General features: G+C 43.4%; 5 protein-coding genes across 5 annotated transcripts; 1 reads left to right on the top strand and 4 right to left on the bottom strand.

Moving 5' to 3' along the window:
• Window positions 1-6,570: 6,570 nt before the first annotated feature.
• On the bottom strand, window positions 6,571-7,749 carry LOC129753639 (uncharacterized protein K02A2.6-like). The gene has a single exon (XM_055749472.1). It carries the CDS (start codon window positions 7,747-7,749, stop codon window positions 6,571-6,573), a length of 1,179 nt encoding a protein of 392 aa, XP_055605447.1.
• A 114-nt stretch (window positions 7,750-7,863) lies between these two features.
• Window positions 7,864-8,286, bottom strand: LOC129753638 (uncharacterized). Its single transcript, XM_055749471.1, has one exon. The coding sequence runs from the start codon at window positions 8,284-8,286 to the stop codon at window positions 7,864-7,866; it is 423 nt and encodes a 140-aa protein (XP_055605446.1).
• A 2,169-nt stretch (window positions 8,287-10,455) lies between these two features.
• Window positions 10,456-20,499, top strand: LOC129753637 (uncharacterized). The gene is made up of 9 exons (XM_055749470.1): window positions 10,456-10,767; window positions 11,502-12,641; window positions 12,710-12,917; window positions 12,975-13,000; window positions 17,463-18,207; window positions 18,260-18,930; window positions 18,989-19,465; window positions 19,529-19,763; window positions 19,834-20,499. Exons 1-9 carry the CDS (start codon window positions 10,585-10,587, stop codon window positions 19,977-19,979), a joined length of 3,831 nt encoding a protein of 1,276 aa, XP_055605445.1. The 5' UTR covers window positions 10,456-10,584; the 3' UTR covers window positions 19,980-20,499.
• Window positions 13,162-16,600, bottom strand: LOC129751758 (ER membrane protein complex subunit 2-like). The gene is made up of 4 exons (XM_055747449.1): window positions 16,372-16,600; window positions 15,732-16,297; window positions 15,572-15,667; window positions 13,162-14,265 (listed from the first exon to the last, which is right to left on the bottom strand). Exons 1-4 carry the CDS (start codon window positions 16,403-16,405, stop codon window positions 14,047-14,049), a joined length of 915 nt encoding a protein of 304 aa, XP_055603424.1. The 5' UTR covers window positions 16,406-16,600; the 3' UTR covers window positions 13,162-14,046.
• An 872-nt stretch (window positions 20,500-21,371) lies between the features above and the next one.
• On the bottom strand, window positions 21,372-26,886 carry LOC129755788 (regulator of nonsense transcripts 1 homolog). The gene is made up of 4 exons (XM_055752443.1): window positions 26,793-26,886; window positions 26,348-26,674; window positions 25,608-26,005; window positions 21,372-25,544 (listed from the first exon to the last, which is right to left on the bottom strand). The coding sequence occupies exons 2-4, from the start codon at window positions 26,534-26,536 to the stop codon at window positions 22,769-22,771; spliced, it is 3,363 nt and encodes a 1,120-aa protein (XP_055608418.1). The 5' UTR covers window positions 26,537-26,674; window positions 26,793-26,886; the 3' UTR covers window positions 21,372-22,768.
• Window positions 26,887-27,183: the final 297 nt, after the last annotated feature.

The following is a 27,183-nucleotide window of genomic DNA, read 5'->3' as shown; positions in this document are numbered from 1 at the left end:
AGGGAAGTGTCATGACAACCCCCTACAACCGAAGACTATCCTCAAAACCCCATGCCTCAAATTTTAATTCACTACCATAGAAATACTAATCAATACTATGCTCCTTAACATTATGCTCTAATTCTAGACTAAGATAGATCAACATAAGATTATGCTGAGGTTGTTTAATTGTCGATAGCTGTATGGTTTCTTGACATTTTAATCGTTCTCGTTTATGGTGCTTGTGCTAAGTTGTAGACGAGGTTTTTTGACTGTTCTGTGTCCTCTAGTCTTACGTGCTGCACAGTTTGTTGTTGCTGCAACCTTGTGGATTGCTGCGATGGTTCTACATAGCTCGGTAAACGACTGTATGAGTGCGTCCTGTACGAAGTTTCACAGCCTACACTGAAGTCGATATGGCGGTAGCGGCCGTCATAAAGTCTACCCCTCACAACTTGCAATGCAGTGCTGTATTATTTGGAGTGTCATTTTCGGGAAGTACCTGCGTTGTTTTGCTCCTTGACTGATGGCTTTGCTTCTCCGGTTTCTGTCCTGGTAGGGCGAAGTGAAGCGTTCTTGACTTAACGCATTCGGGTAATGTTGAGTTCGGTATGTCGTTGCATCGGTAATTGTCACCTTCGGAGTTGTCGCATTCGGGAAGTTTCGCATTCGGGAGTTGTCGCATTCAGGTGTTGTCGTATTCGAGATTTGTCGCATTCGGGAGCTGTCGCATTCAAAAGTTGACGTATTCGGGATTTGTCGCGTTCGGGTGTTGACGTATTCGGGATTTGTCGCATTCGGGAGTTGTCGCATTCAGGTGTTGTCGTATTCGGGATTTGTCGCATTCGGGAGTTGTCGCATTCAGGTGTTGTCGTATTCGTGATTTGTCGCATTCGGGTACTGCTGTCATAATCGGACGTGTTGTCGAATGGGGCGTTTCGTCCTATCCGGGGTTTGATACCTGCGTCTGCTGGCTGCATGTTGTTCAGTGATGAGTATTCTCCGTAGTTTCTATTCCACGTCTTGCTGCCTTGTGCCGTTGGTGGTGTCAAGGGTTTTCACTTTTCACTAGGACTGCGGAGCTTCTTCACGATTATGCTTGGCATTCCAGCAATGACTGTTTCTCCGATGAGTATGAGAGGCGAGGTTTCTAGAGTGGGATGTTGGTCCGTCAGCCATCATCATTTCGTGTTTGGGTGGCGTTTACTGGTCGTGGTCTACAACATGAAGTCTGCTTACATAGCTTGAATGTGTTCCTCCCGGTCGTTCTTTGTGGTTTTGGTGTCCTGACAATCGTTTCAATTGCAGCGACATGGTATGCAGCGCCTGGCTACGGTGACTCACCAGTGCTACTATCCCCAGCGCGATTACGCTGCTTGTGAATGACAGGATTGCTTTCAGGACACTGAGTGGCGGCAATCCCACGCAAGGTTGCCGGCCCTCCCCAAATTCTGACGAACTGCATGGCGGAGTTCTCAGAGTCTGTACAGCTGACGCTGGTCCCACGCAAGGCCGTTGTCTCCTTCATGAACGCCTACTTCTTCGTATTCGTCGGTGTACTAGCGACGAGTTCCGTTGTGTTCCGTTGAGTTATTCGGATGGAAGAATTTCTGCCTAATTTCTCCGATTTGTTGGGGCGAGGTTTCAAAATGATGTTGGTCCTTCAGCCTTCTCCATTTCGTGTTTTCTGCTCAAGTTGAGTTTGTGGTTAGCGTTGCTGCTTACATAGCTTTCAAATAGAACCTTAGTCGGCCTTGATGTCTTTGGCGTGATAGCGACCTTGCTTCCCGCTGATGACATCTTCCAAGAGATATAGATTTGCGCCGATGATCTGCTTTATCAACGCCGGCACAAACTTAGGATTCAGCTTTTGGTTTATGTGATCGGCCTTCGACGATAACGTGAACGATCTTCGCCAAACCACATCTCCAACCTGGAAATTCACCGATCGCTTTCTTAGATCGTAACGCTGCTTCGATTTGTCGTAATTGCTCCGAATCTTCTTCACCACGAACTGCTGGATGCGGTTGATAGTAGAAATGCGTAGATCCTGAGCAACCTTCGGATCGTCGGAAGTGTTGAGGTGCTGTTGGTCATACAGGTCCGTGTAGAGAATAAGTTCACGACCGAAGTTTGCCATGTGCGGGCTCACACCGGTAACGTCATGTCTTGCGCTGTTAATCGCGGCTAGGATAGCTGGTAGATTCTCGTCCCAAGCACGATGATCGTCCTCCAGAAGCGAACGAATACAGGTAATCAATACTCTATTGACCCTCTCTGCATTATTGACCATCGGGCAATAGAAAGCGGTCTGCATGTGGGATATTTTGTGCTTGGCTAGTAATGCTTTGAACGATGCCGACAAGAACTGCTTCCCATTGTCTGATAAAACGATCCGAGGTCTGGAAAACTTCAGGAAGATCTGCTGCTCCAGAAACTCGACCATCTTCGCTGCATCTGCCGATCGCATCGGATGCGCAATAACATACTTCGTCATTTGATAAAACCGCTGTTTCCTAGGCTTGGCTTCACCGATGTCAATCCGATGGCTGTACATGTCGGTTCTTCCCAGCTTTCCGTCTTCGGCTACAGGAAACAGTTGAATCGTCTTCGCTAGGAACTCCTGCTGCTGCTGGCTAAGTGGCTTCATTCTCTCAGACTCCTCGACCTGTTCGGCGATGTCAGCTTTAATGGTGCTACAAATGGCTTGCACCCCGAAGGTATTCCAGAAATTCATCCCGAGGATGAGACAATCTGGTAACGAAGGAAGAAGAATCACTGGAACCGTCTCGTTCTTTCCGTTGTATGCTATCGGAAGCCTAACGAAGGATTCACAACGATGCTGTGTACCATCCGCTGTCTGGATACCTCCAACCAAAGCTGTTTTGCGAAGTCCCAACCGGTTGACTACTTCCACCAAACGACCACCGAGAAGCGAACAATTTGCGCCGCTGTCCAATAACCCAGTCATCTGCTCGCCTAAAACGTCTACAACGGCGTGCGGTCTGTTGTCGTTTTCTAAATTGATGATAAGCGTGTTGATTTGACGAAATTCTGGAATGCTTGAGGGATTGTCTACATAGTGCGAGGATTCTGCTCCCTCTGTGGTTGAGTCCCCGCCTGCGCGTTTCCCGATCGGTGTTGACAAGACGGACAACTTCGGAGTGAATAGCCCTTCTGCCCACAGCGATAACAAAATAGAATGGCTTGAGGCTTTCTGCAATCCGTAAAGCGGTGACCAGCTTCGTCGCAGTTCCAGCATACGTTGTCTGTCTGACGTTGCCTGTTTGCGTCCCTGACTTCTCTTGGTTGCTGCGGCTGAACGTTGCTCTGGATCTGGTTCTGCGATCTAGCTGCTCCTTCGTTGCGATCAAACCTCATGCGTAAGGCGTCGACCTGTTGTATCAGCATCTCGATTTTGCTATCCGCGCTGTCGCTTCGCTCCTCCGATACGGTTGCTTCACCTTCCATTTGCACTGTTTCCAGCTTCGCCCGTTGCACTGCATTCGCCTCCATCACGTTGACCCGACTGAAGCGTTGGTTCTGAATCGCCGTCCTGTGTTGACGCGTTGGTGCCGGAGTTGCTAACGTAGGTTCTATCAGCGCGCTGTGAGGCACTGTCATGCGCCGCATGTTCTGCTGAAGTCTGTTGAAGTCGTCGAATTCTTTGCACGCCTCCACTAGCTGATAGACTGTTCGAGTGTGCTGCGCGGCGGCAATAGCTGCGTATGTAGAGTTGACGTTCTTTTTTATTATGAACAGCTTCTCTTCCTCTGTCATCGGCGGCTGAACGTGGCTGAAAAGCATGTCGATGTCTTGGTAGAAGTTGCTGAACGGCTCATCTTCTCCTTGAAGACGGTGATAAGCTTCTACCCGAACGACGTACGAATAGTTGCTCGGCAGGAAGTGCTTCCGGATTTCTGCTTTGAATGCTGACCAAGTCCGAATACTCCCACGACGGAAGGCGCTGACGTACCATCGCAGAGCATCGCCCTTTAGGAAATGCTTGATGTTCTTTAAAATCAGCTCTCCTGGAATGTCTTCCGAGTTCGCAAAGGTTTCAACTTGCAGCAGGAATGTGTTGAGAGAAACTCCATCCGTTTCACCTTCGTACTGTAGCCGCCAGTTGTGAATTGCTTTCGTTCTTCGATCCTCGCCAAAAGCAAAATTGTTTTCTGGAGTTGTGTGTTGTCTGCCGTAGCCTTGTCGCCACAAATCAGCCAAAATTTCTTCCCGCAAACGGTCGTATTCAGCTCGAGCGTTGTCTTCACCCGCATCGAATCTGGGAACCCGGTAAGGTGGTGGTGGAGTATCACCGACACCAAAACCTAATGTGGCTTTAGTGTGCGGCTGCCTCGATCGTTGTGAGTCCCGCGGTTCCCAAGGATTCCAGTCAGCAATGTCGATGTGTTGCTGCCAAGGATTTGAACTAGCTGCTGCTGTACTGCGTCCCCTGATGTTTATTCCCGATGCTCTAGCTGTAGCTGAATCGTGCAAGTTTCGGCTGGCTTGGCCCGGAAATGCTGCTGCAGAACGATGCGAAGCGTTGAAGGACGAGCTGTTGCACGGTTCGTTCCCGTTTTCGTCGAAACCTCGAAAAGCATCTGATGAATTAGCTTGGGAAGTCGTCCTCGGTATCGCTCCGGTGCTCCTGGCTGACCTTCCTCCTTCGTTCGCTGTTGCTTGAGCTGCTGCTACTTCCTCAGCTTCTTCCCTGACATCTGGTGGACCACTCATATTAGATGCACTATTCGCGTTGACAGATTTAGTAGCACGTTTGTTTTTTCTCCCGAGCGCGTCGTCAACATCTTCGAGCGTGAATTGTACGAGAAGAGACAGCGTTGAAAAAGTATCCGACAATTTACTAGGAGCTTCAATTATGTCTAGTCTATTTCGGTAGTGAATCAAGCGAGAACGAGTTTGGCGAATAAAGTCCAAATCGCTTCTCTTAAATGCGTTTTCAATTTCAGGTAAAAGTTCGCGCATTGCGCCTTGGCATATACTAATATTTTGCTCAACGTCCATGACGTGAGACGAATCTTCATAAAATCTACCTCTAATTTCATCTTCTTGCATCAATGCACGTAATCGAACTGCTCTTGCACGGCGATTGATAGAAGTGAGCCGTGGAATGTGCCTCAGAGCCAATTCATAGTTGATCTCTTCCTCCGTTAAACAAGAAGGATCCATAGTGTTGTTTAAATGAGCTGATAACTTATGGTAGTGGTAACTAATTATAACGTGCGACAAAATCTCAAAAGTCACACAAATTAAGCAAAACGCCACGAAACTGTATCAACAAAAAAAACTTCAAAAATTCCCGAACTAATCTTCAAAGTAACTGAAACATTTAATATGAATGGTTCAGTAATAGGTTACATTTACGTTGGGCGCCAATATAGCGAGTGAGACCCTCTAAATGTAGGTGGCGCAATCTGTGGCCAAGGAAGGAAGAAAAGGCTTATAATTCCGGCCTAATGCCAAGCACCCTAGAGGATAAATGCGCGTGTGACTCACCTTCCAACTCCGGCAGCAGCGCTGGCAGCGCGGTGATAGGGGCACTGCGAAATACCTCTTCCTTCCCGCTGCAGGTTTTCGCGGAGGATGCGGCTCTTTTTCCTGCGATTTCGTCCCTCTACTTCTTGGCGAGACTACCTGGGATGGGATCCAATTTCCCAGGAGCAGACGATAATCATCTCCAAGTCGTCCATTCAGGCGAACAAAATCTGCACTTCTGCTGACGACGAACGATGATGGTTCTTCTTCGATTCTGCCGTCCTCGCTCGGGAGGAGGTCTAGATTTTTCTTCACCACAATCTCAACACGAATTACGAGTCCATCCTTTTCCGCGAGCTGTACCGGACCCTGGCTCCAAAAACCACACTGCCCCGTTTTTTCCCGAAGGTAATTTCCCGGATTTTGATCCACCGTAGCAGGGAACACAATCGAGTCTTGAAGAATCGACACTCGAAAACGATATTTTTCACTGAGCGCACACACACCCGACGACCCTCGCGGTTAAGTTGGTTGGACGTCAAAGATTTTTGCTGCTTGAGCTGCTAATTTGCCTCGATAGGAACGGAACTGGTTCCTTTTTTTCTTTTTGCCGCGTGGCCTCCTTTTTTCTTTTTTTTTCTCTTTCTTGACGTTTTCTCCTCGGTTGTCATTTATACACGCTCAAAAGCATTTCATTAATTTAGGGTGCTTAAGCCATATCATACTCAATTTTGATAAAGACGTTACAGTTGTTGTTGTTGTTTTCTACCCGCCGGTTGGCGCGTCGATCAGCTGACAGAAAGGCTGCCAGCAGTGAGCCCAGCGGTATTGTTGTAGGGTGTTTCACGCCCTAACATCTCCTCCCTTAATACAGCCGGTGCGGGCTGACCGGATCGTCGGTCTTCTGGTTCGCGAAGAACGACGAGGTACCTGCACAGCTGTTTGCTCGCTAATATGAACTCCACATGGTCAGCAGAGCTTGATGATGAGGGAGAAGGAGACGTTGAAAGAGACGGGATATCGGTGAAGTATCTGGAGACTGTCCAAGAGTTTTCGGTGTTGTTGGAGCTACGCAAAATGTGCTCAGATCCTCACTTATTGGAACCGAACTTCTCCCCTCTCGATTTTCCTGAAATGGTTCAGCCTTGCTGTGCGATTGTGCTGTGGTGAAGTGCTGGATGCTGAATGTTTGGAACGTGGTGCTGCCTCAAATGACTCCGACGATGTGGATGGTTTGACACTCTGGTTGCAAAAAGTAGAAATCGGCACAGACCAGAGTCCAAAAGTGTCAAGCAAATCGATTCCGAACACGTTAAACGATTTGTCGACCACGTGAAATGTCCCACGGCGCTGCTGGCCATTTACGTTGACGTCACACTGGAACTTGAAAAGGAGCTGGAGGGGGGCACCAGAAGCCGTAGATGCATTACCTAGTGCAGGGGTGGTGGAAGGCTTCCCGATTTTCTCCCACACACGCTTCGATACCACACTGATGTCGGATCCAGTGTCCAACTGCAGTTGCACTTCAGCACCGTTAAGATCAGCTTGAACAAATTTTCGTTTTTGCTGCACTGCATTCACTTTCACTGCATTCGCCCGAAAAGTTTTATTTTTGTTCTTGTGATAGGGCTTTGCACTTTTGTTTTCGGATAAACAATAACCGTTACGGTGTCCGTTGTTGCCACAATCACTACACTTGTGGTCCTTGTACGGGCACTCACGAGTGTAGTGCATTGCGCCGCACTTCCAACAAGGTGTTGGGGGAATGTTTTTGGGGGAATTCACTTTTTTCGGAGAACTTTTGGAAATTTGTTTCCGATTATAATTCCGCTCCACGAACTGCACTGCTGGTGATCCGGATGTTCCCTCGATCATAGCAGTGTCTCTCTTCAGACACATCAGCCGTTGGCAGTCTTCAGAAAGCTGCTCCAGGGTCACGTCGTTCCGGTCCTCTATTTTTGCCAACAGTCTAGTACGCACCTCTGCATCACACTCCGCTTTCATGCCGCAAACAAATAATAAACATTTGAACTGCTCCTCCGTCAATTTAGACAGTTCAAAATCGACCGCGTTCTTGTTTACACGGCATGAAAACGAAACGTAATCTTCGGTGGACTTTTTTGTAGTCTGCAGGCAACGATACCGCTTGCTGATGAGCGATTCAGCAGCACCAAACAGGATCCCCAATTTCCGAACTGTTTCATCGAATTGGTAGTCCTTCGGTAGTTTCGGAAGAATGAAGTTGACGTACCGTTCATGTTCGGCGGAACCCATCTTCCGGAGAAGCAAACGCACTTTTGCTTCGCTGTCGAGCCGGGAAGCGTCTTGCTCGAACAAGTCCTTATATCGCGCGTACCAAGCCACGAACGTAATGTTGTTGTCCGGGTCTTACCGGAACTCATGAATGTGATGCGACAGTGAATCTAAAATCACTTCTGGGTTTGATGGAATTTGCACACTAATTGATGATAGCGTACGGAGGAACATTTCCTGCTGTTGCCGCATGAATTCCTGCTGCTGGTGCAGCATTTGTGTCGCAAATGCTTGCTGCTGTTGGAGGAGCTGGGAGAGGAGTGCGTCGGAAGTTGGTGAAAACTGGTGCGATGATTGCTGCTGCTGTTGCTGTTGCTGCTGCTGCCCGGGGAACTGAAAAGTAAGTCCCGTCGGTGGCTGTTGACCGAACTGTGTGGGGCGAATGAAAAGTTGCTGCATGCCAGCTGGGTGGAACTGCTGTCCACTGGGGAGCCCGTTGGTGGTCCCATTTGATCTTGCGGATTGATCCGAAGTTGGGTTAGGATCAGTCGAATCCATCACACACCGACGTCTTTTCCGCGTGGGGAACGTAATTTCGCGGTTAATTAGCGTATTCCGCGATAACTACGAGACCGACTCGTCGCCACTGTTGTAAACTGGGGTAGCACGGATACAAGGTAATAAATAACACGTAATTACTAGATACTACATATTAAAATGCCTTTTATTTGGCCGAGATAAAATACGTCGCGACTAAACGTTTACTACAAAAAACATAAAGTGATTGGTTGTTGTTGTTGTTTTCTACCCGCCGGTTGGCGCGTCGATCAGCTGACAGAAAGGCTGCCAGCAGTGAGCCCAGCGGTATTGTTGTAGGGTGTTTCACGCCCTAACAAGATACAAGACGCTATCAAGGACAATCAATAATGGTCTTCCACAGGGGGATGTCTTGTCACCAACCCTGTTTAACGTCTATACAATTAACTTACATAAAATCGTACATCCAGATGTGATGCTCGTTCAATATGCAGATGACTTCGGGATTCTTATTCGAGCAAAGCATTTGCAAACTCTCAACGAAATCGGAGAAGCATATTTAGCCAATTTTGCTGAAACTGCCAGAACACTAAATTTCTCTATCAACCCAGAAAAAACCAAAACAATACTGTTCCAATACGGCAACAAACAGCTAAGTGTACATCTCAATGGTACTTTGTTGGAATCTGTAAGATGTCACAAGTACCTGGGCATAATTTTTGATCGCTACCTTAGTTTTGGGATACACATAAAAGAACTGCGGTCGAAAGTACAAGACCGCTTAAATATGATCAAGGTACTCAATGGGGTAAAACATGGCGCCCATCCGGAATCGATGATAAAAATACACAGGGGACTCTTCCGGAGCATAATGGACTACGGTAGCTCAGTATACAACAACTCCTGCAAAAGCAATCGTAATATTCTTGCAGTAGTAAACAACCAATGTCTTAGAAAGGTCACGGGAGCTACAAGGAGCACACCGAGAAACGTGATTGTCGCTCTGAGCGGTCAAGAGCCCGTTGATCTTAGGCACGCATATATTGCTTCTAAGGAAATTTGTCGACACATGTCAAGAAACAATTTAATTGCTCGTCAACTAAAAACAATCCAACTACCGGATGATGTAAGTAAATGGCATCAGTACACTTATCAAGAAAGGATTTACTGGACGAATAAAGAAGTATTTGACTGTATCCAATTGACCGAACGCTTCGAAAATGTGCATGGTGTTGAAATTTTCCCGACTTTGGAAGGCTTAACGGGTTCAAAACAAAACTCAAACCCCTTGAGGCTGAAGCAACTGGCACTCTTCGTTATGAATGGAAGATATCGAGGTCGTGGTCGTGTTTTCACAGATGCCTCAAAGGATGGAAACGTTTGCGGTGTTGGAGTATTTGTTGAACAAACAAGAACGCGGTTATCTCAACGTCTCGAGAAGGAAACCAGCATTACCTCTGCGGAGTTGATCGCTATTCTAAAGGCAACGGAATTAATTGAACAGCAATGCCTCGAAGGATCCGTCATCTACACCGACTCGCAAGCATCTTGCATGATGCTCCTCAATGCACTAGAATCCAAGGAAGTTGAAAGTATTTTTGTACAAATCCTCCGAAGTTGCTCAAAACACCGAATCACCATCCAATGGATACCAAGCCACGTATCGATTGGTGGAAACGAAGTGGCTGATGCTTTAGCCAAGCATGGTCTCCAGTCGAATCAGGTGATTTACAACATGTACATGCTGGCTGACGGATTCAACTTTTTAAAGAAGTCTCTTGCCGAACACACAAAAGAATGGTACCAACGTTACTCGTTAGAAAAAGGAAAGACTTTTTATTCCATACAACCAGATTTTTGCACGGTTCCATGGTTCGTGGGAAAAGATTTAAAAGGAAGGGACGTTCGGCTCCTAAATCGCTTGATGGCTGGCCATGACTTCTCTAAGTATTGGCTAGCAAAAATGAAAATTCGGGACGATGCTAACTGCGAACTATGTCAAGAACCTGAAACCTCAAATCACATAGCCCTCGCTTGCCCACGTTTCGAATCATCGAGATTGAAGTACGATTTTCACAACAAATATTCGAACTTGGAGGAACTATTCAAATCAAGGAACATATCGCATTACGAACAAGTAACAAGATTTTTGAGCGAAATCAAAGCAGATCTATAAATTTTAAAAAGCTGCAACACAGGGCATATAGTCGAAGTTACTGGCCTTTAATCCAGAACTGCTAGCAGATCATCGATGCTGCATAAGCAGTTCAAGTAAAAAGAAGAAGAAGAAATCATATTTCGCAGCCTCTACCCTGGATTATGGATCATTTGGACCTGGATCACAACTCTTTGCCCTTGGCCGCATTTTGTCGAACATGTTTGACCAAGGACAATCTATCAGCTGATGGTAGCAACATGGTATCGCTGTTTGATGCCCACGAGAAAACTGGTGGACGGAGTCCGAATGAACTGCTGGTGGAACTATCTTTTCCACAATTTAAGGTAAGTACAAAATTTCACAACAATTTCGATTTCCACGTTTATCCGGGCTTCCACGTTATCCGTGTCAGCATAGGTTCTTACAAAATCCTTATACTTACCGAGCTATGCGCCTGGACGATATGCAAAACCAGATAAAAATTGAATTTTTAACGATGCTGGCGTTCGTAAATGTATGCAAAAGCATTGGAAAGTGATTTGATATCTACCAAAAAATCGACTGATGCAAAGACCTTTACTGATGGCAATCCGGATCCAGCGTCTTCACTTGCTGCCAGCCAAGGTTTTCGTAGTCTTGAATCGTAACAAGAGCCAGGGTATATATGCTGGAGTAGTACGAATAAACGAGTAGATATTGCCGTAGAGCGCTTTGCGCGAGTTTGACCACCCATCACGGGTACAGCCTTCGTTGTAGGTCTGGATGAGAATTATGGCCAGAGGCCCCAGGTGGAGTTTATGGCGTAGGGGTTCATAGTATCTAGAGTCGACCAATTGCACTCATGGAACCATAGTAGCATACTGGGGGAGACGCTGTGGCTCGCCATGCCTTGGAATGCAATCCGTAAAAAGGATTTACCACCTGGGTGATATAAAAAAAGACTACGATGCCACCGGCTTCTGGGTCTGCCTCTTCTTCGATGCCCAGTCAAGCGGGCACTAAGGCAGTTCGTTGTCATAACATAATTCGCATGTTTTCAGAAAAGATTTTCAACGTAATTTTGTTATTGCTTCAACAGGTTACTCCGGAAGATGGACTCCCACCGAATATCTGCTTAAACTGTCTAGACAAACTAACGTTTGCCCATTCTTTCCGGCAGCAATGTTACCAGGTTCAGAAGTTCTATGACAGGTACCAGCTAATTCCAGTAGAAACGATGAAATCTGAACAGGATGCACTGATTTTTAAGGGATCAAATAATGATTTCGCATTAGAGCAAGCTTTTTCTAAAACGGAACATGAAGACGATGATTTCCAAAACGATTCATCAACCAAAGAGAAACAAAGTCTAGAGTGCCCTGTATGTCGAAAATCATTTCAAAGCGTGTCAAATAGAAATTCCCATTTGCAGCTTCACGATGACCACATATACGAGTGCGAACTTTGCGATCTAACCTTCAAAAGCCGGGCTTATCTCAAAAGACACTCGAAAACGGTCCATACCACAGCTAATCATTCGTGTGATCAGTGTGATGCCACATTCACGAGCACTGTCAAATACGAGTATCACCTCAAAAAACACGAACCGTTGAAAAAGTTTCGTTGCAGTTACTGTACCAAATCGTTCCTTCAACAGCACCATCTGCTGAACCACGAGAGAGTTCACACAGGCAAGGAGCCTTACCTGTGCAATGTCTGCGGAAAAGCATTTCGTCACGAGCCCAGTTTCAGAACGCATTTGAAAATTCACGATGACGCCCGACAGTATGTTTGTAAGCTGTGCTCCAAAAGCTTTGTTCAACGTAGTACCTATCTACAGCATGTGGCGAAACATAGGAACGATAGGTCGTTCCAGTGTGAACAATGCGGAAAGAAATTCGTGCAACGAGCTGCTTTGATAATACACTTCAAGACTCACTCGGTTCTAGCATTAGAATCTACCATCAACCAAAAAGAAATTGGCGACACACACAGCAAATTTGGACCAAACCTCAAAAGCGAAGAATCAAAGACGGCGAAAGTTAAAAGTTTACCGTACATCTGTGAGATTTGCAACAAGGCATTCAAGTTACCATCGTCGTTAACATCTCATTTGAAGGTTCATAGCGAAGAAAGGAAATACATTTGTCAGGATTGTGGTAACACCTTCAAGCGCGTTGAACATCTACGTATACACGTCAACGCGGTGCATTTGAAAAAGAAACCTTACAGCTGTGATGTAAGTACAAAACTGTTAAATTAATTGCATTACGAATGTTTTAATGATCATATCTAAATCATCTTCAGATATGTGACAGAACTTTCGCCCAGTCTGGGGATCGTAACGTTCATATGCGACGTCACACGGAAGACAAACCGTTTCAGTGCGATTACTGCAACAAAAGCTTTCGTTTGGCGAAAGCTTTACGCGCACACATGAGACTCCACACGGGCGAGAAACCATTTGTTTGCGTAATTTGTAACACTAGTTTCATCTCATATATGGCACTGGACTGTAAGTAATCGCACTATGATTGATTAACGCTTTTAAAATGAACTTTTTTTCTTTCAGCTCACACTCAGAAACAACACATGGAGGTGTCCATGCCATCCAAATCCGAAATTTCTACTATTTAAAACATTCAGCAAATTCCTTCCTTGGAATGTTTTGACTAACTAACTCATCTTAAAAATTCTTTCATCCGAACGGCCCAAAACGATTTACCCAAGGTCGGTTCTTTCAAAATTACAGGCACAGGTTTCATTCGAGTCTAATGTGAAAAATATTTTATTAAACATTCACCCTGCTGCCGACTGTTTTCGCGATCCCAACAGCTTCCGATATTTGCCTACATTCTAACTTATCCCGTTTTATGATTAAATTGTTTTTTTCTACTGTTACCGTCTTTCTGGTTGTTCCATTATTTTTTCACTCTTTTCTCATATGTAGTTTTTTAAGAAGATTGCAATTTTTAATATTGGTTTTATGTTTCTTTCACATATATGTGGTGTAATATTTTAGATAAACTTAAACTGCAGCACATGGACTGAAAACGTTGAACGCGACCAGAAATGCCTACATGCTGCCAGTACGCTACGATGATGTTTAACGGCGTGTTGGTAAACTGATTTTTTGGGTGATGCATCGATTTTTTTTTGGTAGATGTTAAATCACCTTCCAATGCTTTTGCACGCAGTTTGTTTAATTTACGAACGACAGCATCGATAGAAAAAAATCACTTTGATAGAAAAAATCAATTTACGAACACGCCGTAAGAATAGTGAATAAGTTTGACTATGAGTTTTTTTATCAATAGGTTTGATTGGAACCAACATCTACACAATTGGAGCTACATGCAACGAATGAAAGATATTTAAATTAGAAAATGCAACGTTCGTTTCTGCATCCGTCCATAATTCAATCTAGACGTTTGCTTTTTAAAATATTTAATAAAACGCACTCGTTTCGTTTAGGTATTCTTTCTCGATAACAGGTCCAGGTGGTGTAAAAGTGCGATCTAAGGGAATTGAACTAGGTGGGAAATAAAATGGAAAAATATGATATTCATGCAGTAGTTCATGTTAGTTATTTGCTGCAAACCGGCCGGAGACCGGTGAAACACGATTGTGATTAGTCTGATTGGTCAATTTGCTTTGGCGATGTCCAGTCCCCCGAAGGCTTGCTCAAGAGCTGCCAGCTGGTCGTCTTTGGCTGGGGCTGCTTTGCCACTTTGCGGAAGATTAATCGAACCACCGGTGCCGGCCGTCTTCTGCTGGATCCGCTCCATGGTCCACTGGGCCAACTTCTGAACCTCTTTCCGCTTGCTCAGGGATGCTTTGGAATTCGCAATATGACCGCAACACTGATGAGATTTTTAGAGATCGTACCGATAAGTTTTTAACATTTAAATCACATAGAATTTTGCTAAATTAAAATTTTAAATTTAGATTCTTTTGTTTGGAAACAGTATTGTCACTTGTTTAACCTATCAACCCGTTAAGTATATCATTTAATATTCGGCACGATTGAATAACTTGAATAGTAAAAAACGTTATACGGGACTTAGATTTAACGAATTGATAAATTTATTGAGTCACTCTACAACGGAATTTTAAATTCTCGGCATCAATGGCAAATGGCTAAACATTGAATGTTAATTTTGTTCTAGTAAACACAAATTCCGAGAAGAGGTTTTCCCTGTTTTTTTCTAAAACATTGGCAAGGTATTCCATAAATATTATTTAGCTATTTTGTGATTTCTTGGGGCTTCTAGAACGTCCTGACCTTTAAAAAAAACATTGATTTTGTTGTCGCTTATCGACGATTATTTATAGAGTCCTTGAAAATATCGTCGGAGAAGTTTTTGAGCGCTTCAAAGCTAGGTACCTATTTTTAAGAGTCATGAACATGATTTTTGTTACATTATGAAGACTTGTATTTATAATCAAGAAGAACTATGAATATGAAAAGCTAAAATTTGCGTTGTTTGTTTGAAGACAAAGGTATACAAATTTTACATTTCAAGCTATAGTAGTGGGGTTAACCCAATTATAAACTGGCTCAATTAAATACAATTAATGTCAATATGACACTATTGGAAGTTTGACGGCTAAAATAAAAAAAAAAATGAGTTTCGAATTTTGGCCATCTAAAGATGAAAAACATGTGCCAAATTACGTCAACTTCAATCTTTTTTCAAAAATTTTGCTGGTCTGACTTAAACAATTTGGCGGTTCACTAATTGAAAAGTACGCACCTTTTTTACATTTTAAAAATTGTACTTAAAATTACAGCTCTCTTGAACAACAAGTGAATTTTTTATTGAGCATTTCGTAGCCGATCCAGCTTTTTTTCCGAAGTATGTTTTTCAGATTTTTTTACTTAGGAAGACTGAAGTGCCACTGCTGAATATTGTCTGAGAAATACATCTGAGTTACATTACAAGGTTTACAAAACAATAAATTTTGTGAAAATCGATTGAGAAATAAGAAAGGTATACATAGCGGTTTTAATCAGGAGAGTCAAATTGACACTCCAGGACTAAAAAATTCTGAGACGGATGTTAGTTAAGGGACACCCTACTCAGTAGTGTTGAAGCCATGGACTTTGAGATCGATAAAACGTGAATTAAGAGAATCGAAAACGATTAATGTATGATTTCTACTTACCAAAAATAAACCATATAAAGCACGAAGATTATTATTGTTAAGTTTAACTGCCTGACAATAATACGATTTTGCAATTTCAATGTTGTCTAGTCCACCCTAAAAGTAGAACAAACACTTTTTAATAATTTACTTTTGACACCAATCCAACAATAAAATTCACCATGGTGTACCGGATGTCAGCCAAACGCTGGTGGATCAAGTGGCTGTGCGGGTTATGCAGCAACACTTCCTCCATACAGAAGGCCGCCTTTGCATACTCCCCTTCCGCTAGATAAAGACTGCACAGTTCGTGCCAACCTTCCTGATCCGACATGAACCGTTTCATGTAGTCGCAGAGTTCTCGGATGGCATCCCCATTCTTACCTTGGGCCTTGTAGATAGCCACCTTCCGCTTGCGTGGAGCAGCATTCGTTTCATCCTTCTTGATAATCTGATCCAGCACGTCGAGTGCATCGTCGTACCGTTCCAGTGCTTCCAGCAGCATTGATTTGTATTTTTGCACCCGGAGACTGCCCGGGAACTCGGCCGTCAATATCCGGATGCAGTCTTCGGCCGTCTCTATTCGGCCGCAATCCAGGGCGGCGATCATAACCTGTTCCAAAACCAGGTGCCGCTCGTTGCCCAGTTTGTTCTGTTTGTCGGCTAGCACGGCGTCCCACATCAGCATCACATCGTCGCTTTTGCGCTCGTTATCGTCACGCCACTTCCGGAATAAGTTCCGTACATCTTCGAAGACGGACAAAAAAAAATTATAAAAATGAAAACATCCGATCCCAAAACGAAGGAAAAAAAATACTTACCCGACCAACTCATCTCTTCGATGTTGTATGACATGATGATTTTATTTAATTAGGACACCTTCACCGGAATTACGCTGAAGTTACGAGAATGTTGAAGTTGGTAGCTGCCTGGACCAGATGCATTAACTTTTATTGAAATAATTGGAAAATTATTCTTCCGTCGTGACAGAATTTTCACGCACTATCAATTTGGTTACTCTTTCATCAGCGAAAAGGTACAATGCATGCAAGTGAAAATTAATGACAACGATGAAGATTGTATATAAAAGAGATGAGAATTTATAGATTTGAACAGAATTTAATATTGAAAGAATTCATTTTTTTTTTTAAATTTTGTTTTACTGTTGATAATATGCTCGAATAAACTATTGAAAAACATTGATTTATATTCATTTGAATCTTTTAATTTATATGAAGATATTTTAATATAGTCAATGTAAAATTAATATTAGAAGATAGGCACCCCTCAAGCGGCTGGACCAATGGAGTGTTAAAGCAATCATATGCAAATAGTTGCGCTTATAAATAAATAAACCATTCAATTCAATTCAATTATTTACGAAAAGTTTTGGTGACGAAGATACATCGGACAATTTAAAGAAAATCAGTTAATAATTTAAAGTCACGAAATTTTCAAGGTTTTTTTTTTATTATTAATTTTGGTATTTGATTGGTATTTGATTTGATTTTTATTCAGGCAATAATTCAGGTCACCACATCGAGCAGTTGAGGAGATATCGCCTTATGTTTAATTTTTTTACATAATGTGTAAAAAATAGCTGTAATTTTCTTTATGCTGTATCTTTAATCATCAAGTGAAATAATGTTTTAATTAAATAATCTGATTTGCACTCCCTAGTTTGGAAGCTTAAGAATTTCACCCAGCCCTATTAGTTTTTTGACATTCTCCATCGATGCCGTTGTTGCATTTATAGGGTTCCGCAGGAGAAAACAAAAAAAATATTCTCCTCATCTGGCGTGATGGCTCATCCTCAGTGAATTTTATTTTTTATAAAATCAATTTTCACCCGTTTAAAAATGTTTCTAGTTTAGCAAAAAACGGCAACGAATGCCTCGTGATTCCCCGGTGAACAATGGATAATCACTTTTTGTCGGATCATGTGGGGAGTGCGGGGCTTTTAAATTTCACCTCTCATGCTACGGCAACAACCACAATCGCTACGGTTCCGATCGATACCCCGCTGAACCATGATTCAATGATCTGTTTGGCCACAGAATCTCGAAACAGTGATATTATTCCGGAAAATGGTCTGGGTACGGTAGTCGATTCAGTAGATGGAGTTGTCAACAATCCCCGGATTGTGTATCTCGATCGGGTATGTCGCACTTGTCTGATCGAGAAGGAAAAGGATCAACTGAAGGATCTGTACGACTTCTGTTTGGTGGACACTCTGATGGCCTGCGTGGGCACCATAACGATCGAGGAATCCGATGGACTTCCCAGTCACATTTGTCTGGCCTGTCTGCAGGAGGTGGATCGGATTCTGAGCTTTCGGCAGCAGTGCGAAAAGGCCGATCAGGCGATTCGTAATCTGATCGAAAAGTCAGTGGTCATCAAGCAGGATAGCGAAACCAAGTACGAGGTGTTGAATGTGGTACTGACGGACGCCAACGGGAACACGGAAACTTCGGCGGTCGTTGTTCCGATCGAGGAGCTGCGCTTCCAGCTGATGAATGGTGGAGCGACGTCGACCGGGGTATGCGAGCGCACGGCACAGATTGCTATTCCTTCGAAGCCGGAAGCTATTGAGCTTCCGGTTATGGAACTGAACGAGGCAATGGACCTGTCTGCGCCGAATCAAGAAGATGGAACAGGTGATATAAACGCAATTTAGCAAATATCTTGTTTTGACCATCCTTTTTCCAGAGCCACTTCCCATAGCTATCGCCAAAACCAGTCTGGAGTATGATGGTTTCCCAACCCCAACAGAACTACTGATACCCGATGTGGAAACTATCGCTGAAGATGGAGACTCTTTAATAACGGTTAACCCAAGTGAATTGTTGAACGAGTCCGTTCCAACTTCTGCGCTAGTCGTGGAAAACGAGCCTCTCGAAGCACAAGATGAAGATACGAACCAGCAAGAATCTACTATTTTAAAAAATCTCAAACAAGAACTGTCTGAATTCATTAGCGATGCCTGTGCAGGGCTTTCGAAGGATCAAGACCTCGACGACAACGACGATGACGAAATGATTCACGTAGATTATTTGAAGGATGCCTTGACGGAGGAGTACATCCAAACGATGGAAAAGCAGTTGGCCTCTTCGGCAGTGCCGAAAAGTTCAGGCAATCCAGCCCAGGACCGTTTGGAGCAGGAGAATCTCGACAGCTTGATAAACGATCACCGCCTGGTGGTAAACGACGAAGGTGAACAGGAGCATGACCAGCAGCTGGACTGCTCGGTAGAAGTGCTCGAGTCCGAATTGGACCCCAGGAACCAGCACGTTGTCGATTCCGATTCTCGGTGTAAAATCTGTGATAAAACATTCGACAGTGAGTCACAGCTGCGAAAGCATATGAAAAAACATTCCGATGTAAGTCGTTATTTGACGATAGTTTTGCATAAATAATAATAAATTTTCTTACTTCCAGAAACATTATGATTGCACTTATTGTTTCCGCAAGTTCGCGGACCAGTCACAGCTTCGAAACCATTTGGTGCGTCATAAAGAGGGAAAAATGCATCCATGTAAGCATTGCGATGCCAGCTTCGAGGAACGGTCGATGCTGACCGCACACATAAAAAGCCATGCGAACGAGCGGCCGCACGCTTGTGAAACTTGTGGCAAACGATTCAACACCAAGAGTTTGCTGAGCACCCATCAGAAGATTCATACCGGGGAAAAGTCGCACATTTGCACCACCTGTGGCAAAGGTTTTACCCTTTCGTGGCAGCTGAAGGCCCACACACGGGTGCACACCAACGAGAAACCGTTCGAATGTCCCTACTGTCAGAAACGCTTCAACCAGAACGGTAATCTGATGATACACATTCGAATCCACACCGGCGAGCGACCCTTCAAATGTACCCAGTGCGAGAAGGCCTATCCGAGCCAGGGCGAACTGAGCGTGAATATTAAATTTTTGTCTTTTAAAGTAAACTTTTAGTTAAGAGCTTCTAAAATTTCCTAGGTTCACATGCGTCAGCACACTGGTGAGAAAAAGGCTAAGAAGATAATCTGCTCGATCTGCCAGAAAGGGTTTGCCGGCAAGGGCGATCTGAAGATACACATGCGAACACACACCAAGGAAAAACCGTACGGCTGTCAGCTGTGTGGACGATCCTTCATGTTACATGTGCATCTCGTCGTTCATATGCGTTCCCATACGGGTGAGCGTCCTTACGCCTGTACTCTCTGTGAAAAAGGTTAGTGTTCGATTGATAAAATTTTCCACCGCTTTTAAGTCTTCATTTCAATATTCTTTTACGTTTCCAGCATTTGCAACCAACTATCAGCTGAAAAATCACACCTATGTCCACACCGGTGAGAAAAATTTCGCCTGCGACGTATGCAATCGGAGATTTAGCAGCTCGGCTAATCGCAACACACACCGCAAGACGCACGATAGGAAAATTTCCTGACAAAAGTATATGTTCGTAGGTTAAGCGAAAAACATTACCCCAATGATGATGGTGATCAAAAGCTGCTGTTTTCTTTGCAAAGGCTAATGCAAAAATTTCAATTTTCATCATATAGGCGATTACTTCATAAGATTGACCAGTTTAACTGAGAAAAACACAATTTTAATGACACATTGTGCTGTAGTAGCTTTGGTGGAGAAAAAAATCTGTATTGTATCGTGTGATTATATTCCGTTAGAACTTTCAATTCAGTAGTGGAGTTGTGCGAAAACTCGCTCAATGGTAACTTAAAAAAATATAAAAAAAAACTGCGTGCTTATGATGATAACTTTTAACAATCAGGAGTCAGGACACTTTCTCCTGATAGGTATTATGTACCTACCACTAACTTAAATCCATACAGCTATTTTAAGAATTATTTAGTATGCTTACGATGTACAACGCAATATCTTATGATTAACAATCTCTCTACTATTGTATAAACCTAAAGTTCAAATTATATTCGTATGAAGCTAGCGAAGCTTTCGTGGAAATTTTCTTAAATGGAACGAAAGAACGCTCCGCAGTAGTAGGTACATAGATATTTTTGTAGGTTTTGGCCTTCAATCTGCTACAAAATCGCAACTGAAGAGATCTTCAGAAAGACCACACCCATGCTCACGTTCTGATGGCCACCACACGCTACGAATCTCTATCGTTGATGTTTTGCGTCGCAATCACTCGTGTTGGCCGGACTTCGCTGGTTTTAGTCCCTGAACGAATGAGGATCAACCAAAATTTATCAGTGTTCTAAGAACACAATTTTATCTCATGTGTATCTCTATCATCCAACAACGTATTGCTAATCTGGTAAGCTTATAAAATGGACTTACTCTGTTCATATATAGAATTCATTACTTATGTTAATATTTTTTTAATTAACTTCATTACAATTTTACCTAAAGTTTGGTCATGTTTCGTTTATAAACCGACCGTTAAACTATTTACAAACGAATGTTTTTATGAAAGATCGAACTTCACTAAGGTTAACGTAAGTATAGGACTTGGAATATTTCCGCTCAAAAAACTTGTTGATTCGCGAGAGCCGTGTAGAAGAATCGTATCCATGGCAAAAAACCGTGTGAAAAGAAGCCGTGTTAGAAAAACTGAGCAAAATCCATCCGCGTAAAAAAACCTTAGTGTATTCTCATTCTTTCGAACGAAAAGAACAATACGAAATAGCGAAAACGAGATTAAGGGTGCATAACTTCGTCATCTCAACAGGTTATTGCAGACCTGTTGGGCTCATGAAAGCTTTTGAATTATACTTACCTCGTTTTATTTTCCATATTTCAATGTTTGGTCTAACATAAGTTTCGAAGGATACTTTCGGATGCCAAGAAAACAAGACTCTGCCGAACAGAACTATATTTATTTGGGAAAGGAAGTACCCTCGCTGTTACAATGAAAATAAACTTAATTTTGCCTTGCTGTTAATTAGAAATTTTAACGTTCTTGTGTTATTTACCTTTGCCATAAAAACCTGAAATTCAAATACTGAATGTATAAAATTTTCAACTATTTTTTTTTCGAAAACATTAAAAACAAAATTTGTAGATTTTTTCTTTCAGGGCACAACCTTTCGCCAAACATTGCTACCAGGTTTAGTCTATGCTCCAAGAACATTGAAGATTTTTAAAATTTGCAAAATAAAATGTATATATTTTTGTTGTAGTTGATGTTAAGAAATCCCCAACGGAAACTATCTCCTTTTAAGTAGGCAGTCGAACAAAACGATTCAGCCAAAGCGGATGTCCAGTCCATTCTCATCTCCGTGTAATACCCCTGCTCCGCCGGCTAGACAGAATTATACGTTGTCAACTATAGAAAGGAAACCTTAGAAAGCGATTTTTTCTGCAGTCGAAGTTGGTATTGGTTTAGTGAAAAGTCAACCGAAATTCGCGAACAAAAGTGAAATTGTCTTGAACAAATAGACAGTAAGAACACAAGGAGTACTAATACAAAACAAAAAAAAACTTGTTTGCTGTTATTTTTGTTTGTTTGTTGTGGGCTGTGGTTAGTTTTTAGCTAGAGCTTGCGCGCGAAAAACACTATTTCGAAGAACCAGACACAGAATCATTCGTGCCGCTGCAGGATCGTTCTCGAATTTTAAGCTTGTCTCAGATGAAGAGTGGGGCAACCGCACGATTCGATGTTCTCCTAAAGTTCGATGCTTGTTCTTTGTGGTGGAGTCGAGCAACGAAAGTTTCTGCTGAACCTACCAGAATCGGTGTTGCGCACTAGTGCTTAAATCAACGAAATCCCGTCGACAATGATATCGATGCGTATGGTTTGTTCGACGATTCTCTCCTTTTCCGTTTTTTTTTGTTGCATTTATGGTACCGTTGGCCGTTTTGTATTTTGCAAGGACATGAGCTGCTTCCAGCGAGTTGGTTGTTAATATTCTTGCAAGTGTATCGTCAAGCTCCATTCGCGTTTTTCCAGTATTAGAAACGTGGGACGACAACGGCGCGACACTCATTAGACGGAACAAATCAGTTGGAAACGTGTGAGAAATTTCCGCTGATTGCTGCAACTGCTGCTTAAGTGTCGTGTTCCGCTAAAGATTTTTACCTCCCTTCAATTTTAACCCTTTGTTCTTTATTCTAGAATCGGTTTAACTGCGCGAATTTTTGCTTAGGCGTAGACGTTGTTGTTGCTGTTAACTTCCTCTGTATTTTTTCTCAAAGATTCCCCGAGATTATGCACGCCATCATGTTCATCATCCGGTGCGTTCTCGCTGTTTCTTATCAGTAGGGTTGCGAGAACTGATTCGGGGCAAGATCGAAAACCAGACGATCGTTTGTGGCCTGGCTAGGTCCAAATGTGGAATCTTGGGAAAGAAGCCCGTCAACCTGCGATTGGTACTCGGCCATGTAGTCCTGAGAGAAATCCGGCTGTTGTGAAAGACTGAAACCAGGCTGGGACATATTTTGCGACATGCCCTGGGTCAATGAACTGGATCCGATAACTCCGACCGAGGAATTATTCTGACTCGATGGTGGCCCGATCGGTTTAGGCTTGGGTTTAGATCCAATAACGCCAGCACTAGGCGGTTTGGTGCGACGAGCCTGCTTAGCAGCTTGAGCAGCCTGTTGTTGCTGGAAATAGCGTGGAGGGACGTTTGACATGTTCATAAACATTCCTACAGGGACCGGCATGTTGTTAATTGCGGCTTGGGTGCGCTCTGATGAAATAAAACTAATTGGATCGTGTGTCCAACCAAACATATCCAGTGGTTGAGGACGTGGTCCATTCATGGTCCCAATTGGAGCAGGATTTCCAAATGAACTACTCGGTCCATGATTACGCTCGAAATAGCCTGCTTCCTTGGCATCGTACATAACGTTATTCATGAAATGGGAACCAGGATTCAAAGTGTTGACAATTTTCTTCGGCTTTGTGAATTGAATCATTGATTCTTTTAGATTGTTAAGTGATCCTTCTACTAAAACCTTCTTATCTTTGTAAAAATTAAGCAAATGATTCCACAACTGCTGTTTGGACAAAACCTTCGGATTTCCAACGATAATAATTCCATATTTGGATCTAGTTAATGCTACGTTCAAACGCCTTGGATCGTTAAGAAAGCCAATGCCTTGGTGCTCATTTGAACGAACGCATGACATAATGATGATGTCCTTTTCACGACCTTGGAAGGCATCAACGCTAGCAATTTCAATTTCCTGGTATAGTTTTGAATGTAGTGATCCTTGATACTGCATGTACTGTACCAAATAAGCACGTTGACCTTCATAGGGTGTAATAATGCCAATTTGTTCTGGTTTAACACCAGCTTTCAAGAAACGTGTTGTTATTTTTTCCACATTAGAAGCTTCGGTACGATTCAGATAAGATGTTCCGGATCCGGCGATTTCTTCCTGTCCTTGGGTAACGAGGAAAAACATGGGTGTGTCCGGTGAGGGCCACGGGAAATCGATCTTCAATTTTCGCTCCTCAGCACAAACACCATTCTGAAGACTACCTTCGTAGAAAAAGTTCGATGGAAACTGCGAAAGTTCGGGATGCATACGGTACTGAACCTCCAAGCGGAAAGGACGAATACCAAGTACCACTAAACGTTCGAACAAACTTTGTGACAAGCCTGCCTTAGCAGCTTTTTTGCACATGACAACCGGTCCCAATTGGCAGTGGTCTCCTACCAAGATCAACTGTTTTGCTCCCAATACAACCGGTACCATACACTCCGGTTCCGTAGACTGCATCGATTCGTCAATTAGAATGGAGCTGAACTTGATACGGCGCAATCTTGGATCTCCAGCACCAACACAGGTGCAACAAATCACATCAGCCGCCTCCAGAAGCTCTCTTTCAGCTTGCTTTTTCAATAAACGGTAACGTTTTTCATCAGATGAACTCAATTCACCGGTTTCGTCCTTCAGTTGTTGCAACTTTTTCAAATCAATGTTTTGTTCCATGTTACGAATTTGATTATGTAAAGCCAAAAAGCTGACAGGGGAATCAATAGCTTCACGGGATTTTGCGCAAACACGAACAACCTTCAAATTCGTACGATGGATTTTTTCCGTCAACTGGTCTACAGCCGTGTTACTAGGAGCACAAACCAGAATTGGGCCACCATTCAAACGTACAAGTTGGTAAACGATCGTGGCCGATGTTACGGTTTTACCTGTGCCAGGTGGACCTTGAATCAAACTTAGCGGACGCTGCAGTGCATGTTTCACGGCATAAACTTGCGATCTGTTTAGATCCGGTAAATTCGGTGCACTGAAATGCTTCGGCAAATTATTGATACGGAAAGTCACATCATCCGAACCGTCTTGTCTTCCGTGCCCCAGCAAGCGAGAATAGATATAGTTTGACACGCTATTATCGTCCAACGCAAACTTGCGCAATGCCGTCTGCATCCTATCAAATGATGTCCCTTTCCATATGAAATCAACAGCAAAATTTGAAGAACATTCAATTGGAGCCTGATGATTATGCTTCAATTCTAGTCCCACATCTTCACCGTAATTGTCCGGAACCTTGATGACATGCCCAATGCAGCTCCATGGCTTATGTAATTCACCGGTGTATCTCAGCCGTAATTCATCGCCATGCATCAATTTCATGTCGCCATCGTTCTTGGCCAGTGTGAAGTACGCTATTGTTTTTTTATTCAATCCAGTATCCCAACGTAGTTCAATATTTTCCTGTGTCTGGCTTTCCTTGAGACGTTTATCGTAGTCCGCCTCAAGCTTGACCAATGGACCGAAAATATGTTGATACTGGTAGCCATCCACATAGCGGAATTGTACCGGTGCGGTCTCCTGATTGACTCCGGGCTTCTCCAAATCTTGAAACGTGGCATCGACATTCTCTTTCCACAATTCCTCCAATTTGTTGATCTGCGCCGCAGAGACTTGTCGGGCACGTAGCTGCTCCTGTTCGGTGGGAACTTTTACCAACCAGGACAAGAACGAACGATCAGCAATCAACGGTTTCCACTGTTCCTGATCCCAATTCATATCTTTGATGGAGTTTTGTGCGGCGCATGGTTGTCTGAAACGAAGCATAATACGATTTATTTTCGACCTTCTTTTATCGCCTATGGAAAATTCTAACCTGCACAGCAACACCACAACAGAGTCCGCCTTAGCTGGAATGAAACCGAGCACGAAAACATTGCGCACTCCACACGAGTAGCACTCCAGGACCGTCTCGCCAAGCGGTCCATCACCGTGCAGTGTAACTTCACGATGTTTAGCCCGGACCAGGTGGTTTACGATGTGCGACCCGGAAGTATTACCACGACCGTTGCAGAACCACTTCTTGCATATGTTGCACATGACCACGGTGCTTGGCTCGTGGATGCCACAGTAACGACAGGCGTGCGTTGGCAATTCCTGTCTCTCAGCCACCGCATCGTCTTCGTCTTCCTCGAACTGCAGCTCGCCGATGGCGGACGTTATCCCGGCTAATTTGGCCACATCCGATCCCAGACGGCGTCCGAATCCGTTCAACTGTTAGAAAAATATAGCGATTGATTGGATTGTTCGTTAGCTTTCTATTGAATCATGAAAATTAAAATATTAACTTTTTTTGGGAATGAGTATTCTGCGTTTATGTTATATTGAGCCTGTTGCCTTTTAACATTGTTTGAATTATTTGAAGAAAGACAGGATTAGTCTTATTTCAGCTTTTAACCTGTACAAACGGCTTATACCTACTAAGCCAATTGTCATTTTTTTAAAGGCCAATTTTCAACGTAATTTTGTACTTTTCTCAATACAATACAAATTGAATACAGTATGTATAAGCCCTTTTGAAACATTAATCAAAAAACACCCCAAAACTCAACTCACCTGACTTCCACTTCCGGTCCCTAGATGATCCAATTGGGAAGCCAACGTTTGACTCTGGGAAGGAATGGTAAAATCCCGAAAGTCAAAATCCGTCCCCTGGGTGTCCGCCCCGATCAAATCGTTTTCCTCAGTATCGAGGAAGGTCAGCGTCTGGGAACCCACGGCTCCATCGTAAGTGTCCACGCTCATGGTGGCAATTCAGTTTCCTTCGGCGCTATAGTGGAACCGTTCTTGTCGTTTAGCTTGCGCGTATTCGTTCCACACTTCCTGCCACTTCTACCAGTTCCGTGTGATCCAGTCGTGTTCCAACTCACGTATATTCTAACCCTAGAGGAAAATGTTAAAAATGGGGTCAAAACTCAATGGATTTCTACAGATTTGCAATTCAATTCATTCTCTCAACCAAACGCCACCGGTTGGTCACAAAAATGGACAGAATAGTTACCAAAAACTGGGAAAATTTTGCGAAAAATGAGCTCTTTTTTATTTCCGCAGCAGCACATTTGAAAAAGAAAAATGCGATACGACGAGGAGGATGATGTTTCTTTTGTCATTCGCCCGTCACTCGAACCGTCATCATCATCAATCATGATCATATGTTCAATGAAGTCTGGTCGAAACAATTAGAAATTGATTGGCAGTTGATCTTTTTCCAATTGACTTCGATCGATTTTTACCAGGTCGAAATGAATCCTGCTGCCAATAATTTGACTAATTTAGATCGATTTCAACTTGCTTCATTGAACAACGACCTGACTTGTTTCGACCAAAACATTGGCTCATTGAACCAGTACCAGTTGGCAAAAAACCAGAAGAAATCAATTTCTACCTACGAT

The sequence above is a fragment of the Uranotaenia lowii genome, chromosome 3, assembly GCF_029784155.1.
Source record: "Uranotaenia lowii strain MFRU-FL chromosome 3, ASM2978415v1, whole genome shotgun sequence".
Lineage (NCBI taxonomy): Eukaryota > Metazoa > Arthropoda > Insecta > Diptera > Culicidae > Uranotaenia > Uranotaenia lowii.
The sequence above is the reverse complement of the archived record's forward strand: the minus strand, read 5'-3'. Positions and strand labels throughout refer to the sequence as shown.